At 62.7% G+C, this 2834-nt stretch overlaps 1 protein-coding gene across 1 annotated transcript in view; it reads left to right on the top strand.

Moving 5' to 3' along the window:
• Nucleotides 1–2834, top strand: part of PCNX2 (pecanex homolog 2) — a gene marked incomplete at its 3' end in the record, with an annotated part of 168179 nt that overhangs the window by 163159 nt on the left and 2186 nt on the right. The window contains exons 26-27 of the mRNA XM_023519783.1: nt 562–815; nt 2331–2465. Coding sequence (XP_023375551.1) covers nt 562–815; nt 2331–2465 — 389 coding nt within the window. The remainder of the gene's footprint in view (nt 1–561; nt 816–2330; nt 2466–2834) is intronic.

The following is a 2834-nucleotide window of genomic DNA, read 5'->3' as shown; positions in this document are numbered from 1 at the left end:
GCCCTGAGTGGCACTGGCCTCCGGAGAGCCACACGCTGAGACCGACTGTTTGGGCCACCTGTGAAGTGCTTCGCCTGTGCGTCTCGCTCCCAGAGGTGCTTGTCCCCGTCATCGTATCGCGAGACCCAGAGCTGGTCTCGGTCGCGTGAGGTGTCGAGCTGCCCTTGCTGTTTGGCCGAGGGGCCTTCCCAGGGCACTCGTCCTGGAGACTCTTCCGTGTGGCCCGAGTACGCTCGGACGCCAGCTGTGACCTGCGGGTTCTGGAAAGGGGACACGGGTAGAACCATTAGCGTCCGTGGGCACCGTGGAAGTGCGACACATGGGAGGCGAGGGTCAGCGTGAACAGGAAGGAATGAAGGAGGTGACGATCGTGAGAGCGGCGACTCAGCTGGGGCGCCGTTGGAACGAAAAGTCAAGCCGGCCTCCCGGTCGCCGGGCCTTCCCCGCCCGTGAAGGCGAGGGGACCCCATTCCCCGCCCGTGAAGGCGAGGGCACCCCATTCTGAACGGAAGCTATCCTCCGGCTTCTCGTGTAACTCCCCTCCTGTCTGTGCTCTGTCAGGGACCTACTGCCAGCAGAGGGAGGTGGAAGCCATCATGGAAGGTGACGAGGACGACCGGGGCTGCTGTTGCTGCAAGCCGGGCCACGCGCCCCACCTGCTGTCCTGCAATGCCGCCTTCAACCTGCGCTGGCTCACCTGGGAGGTCACGCGGACGCGGTACATCCTGGAGAGCTACAGCATCACGGACAACAACGCGGCCACCATGCTGCAGGTGTTCGACCTCCGGAGACTCCTCATCCGATACTACGTCAAGGTACCGCGCTGGGTCCCGGACACCTGTCTACCTGTCTGAGGTGTCACGCTGGGCCGGCTCGGAGGCGCCTGAAAAGCTAGATGTTGGAGCTTCTCGGTCGCTTCTGAACCTGAGGCCCAGCCGGGTTTGGGAACCACGGGTTTTATGAAAAATCCTCGGGGGCTTTGGTTCAGCCTGAGGGTCGCGCCCCGAGTCCTATTCCAAGCCCGGGCTCTGACAGGCAGTGCGTTTTCTTGCCTAGAGCTGTGTCCTCGCCTCTAACTCACATGAGTTGTGGCAGTGGCGGTGATGATAAATCGAATCATCCCGAAAAAACCGCCACATCGTGAGTGTCGGTTTAGATGCTCTGAAAACGACCACTTTGGCACCAGAATTACCTTCCGAGCTCGTGATAAAAACCCAAAAACACAGCGGGATGGTCAGGATTAGTTCCGACAGCCTCTGGGGACTCGTCGTGTGTGCCGTTTGCCGTCACGCGGCCCCCACGTCGGCCCAGCGCATGTTCAGCTCAGAAAACGTGCCATTTTGGAATGAGTCTCCCGGGGAACAAGGGTGAGTCTTGGCCGGGGACACAGAGTGACAACTGGGGAAGGTGTTTTCTGTGGGGACGGAGGGCCAGCCGCGGGGTCTCTGTGGCGACCCCCATTCTGAGGAAGCCCTCGGCAGGTGGAAGCCCTGGGCGGTCCTCAGAGGGGTTCACATTTTAACGCCGTTCAAGGCGAGGACGCCAAGCCGTCTGAGACCCCAAAGTGCCGAGGCTGAGACGGGCGGTCGGGCAGAAACGAGCAAATGCAGAATGAGGGGGCGACACAGCCCTGTAGGTTCCGAGTCCCAACCAGGGAAAGGCAGGACGTTTAGAAGTGGGGTCAGCTGCCGTGGGAGCGTCAGGAGCTGCTCAGGTTCACAGGACGTAGAAGAAAGACTGTGCCGGTCAGGAGGTTAAATGGCTCTTCGCCGCCACACCCCAAGGCGACACCTCCTGGCAACAAGGAGCGGTCGGAAGCCCTTTCCCGTGGCAGGGTGTTTAAGGCAGACTTCGCGGTTCCCGCCCGCCGCCCTCGCGTGTGCCAGGGGAGCGGGGTTCACCCCGGGCTCTCAGGGGGAGCCACAGCTGTCCTGCCCAGGGGCTCGGAGAGCAGATCGGGCCGTCGCGACCTCATGGCAGTGTCACAGTTCGTCCCTTCGGCCGTCGTAGCTGGTCACCTCCGGGCCATCTCGGCTGGGCAGCTGGCATGTGCTTTGGCAGAGGGCCGTGGGAGAGTCGTGGCACGTGCGTGAGGCGCATCTTCCCCTGTCACGTGGGCGAAGGCCGGTGTGGTCACGCGGGCCCAGCGAGTCCTCGCGGGCTCCACCGTGTTGAGAGTCTCCCCACATTGCGCTCAGGCCGGAGCGGACGGGAGTGAGGACACGGACGGCGAAGGCCGAGGCCGCACCCACTGTCCCTTAATCAGGTTCCTGCACGTCGCCACGGCATGCTCCTGCGGTGTCCCCTGGACCGGGGTGGGGGTGCCCTAGCCAGAGGGGCCTGGCGACTGCGTGCTGGGCAGCCAGGACACAGGTGGAAACGGTGTGTTCGTGGAGGAGGAAACAGACCTTAAATGGCCATTAGCTATCCCTGGCGCCTCCCTTGACGAGCAGAGGAAGTGTCCCGTGAGTGTCCCCTTTAGTTCCTAGGTGGTGACAGGTTGGATCCAGTGGCTGACGGGTCAAGGGGACCGGAGCGGGTGGCGTTTACTCAGGAGGGTGGCTGGGACCAGCACTACAGACCCAGGCCGGCCAGCCGGGTGAGCCCTGGAGCCTCGAGAACAGGGCCGGACTCTGGTCTGCCCTCCAGAACCTTCCACTGGTGTTTAAACTGGGCTTTTGACCCCCCTTCCCTCTTCTACAGCTGGCCTCGCGCCCCTCCCCACGGGAAGTCTGTTCTGGTACATTCTATTCGCGGTCTGCTCTTTGCGCGTCCCTCTTCCCTCCAGTGCCCCTTAAGAGGGAACATCTCGGAATGTCTCAAGTGGGTCTCAG

This window comes from Pteropus vampyrus, unplaced genomic scaffold (assembly GCF_000151845.1).
Source record: "Pteropus vampyrus isolate Shadow unplaced genomic scaffold, Pvam_2.0 Scaffold237, whole genome shotgun sequence".
Classification (NCBI taxonomy): domain Eukaryota; kingdom Metazoa; phylum Chordata; class Mammalia; order Chiroptera; family Pteropodidae; genus Pteropus; species Pteropus vampyrus.
Note: the sequence above shows the minus strand (reverse complement) of the source record. Positions and strands in the feature narration are given on the sequence as shown.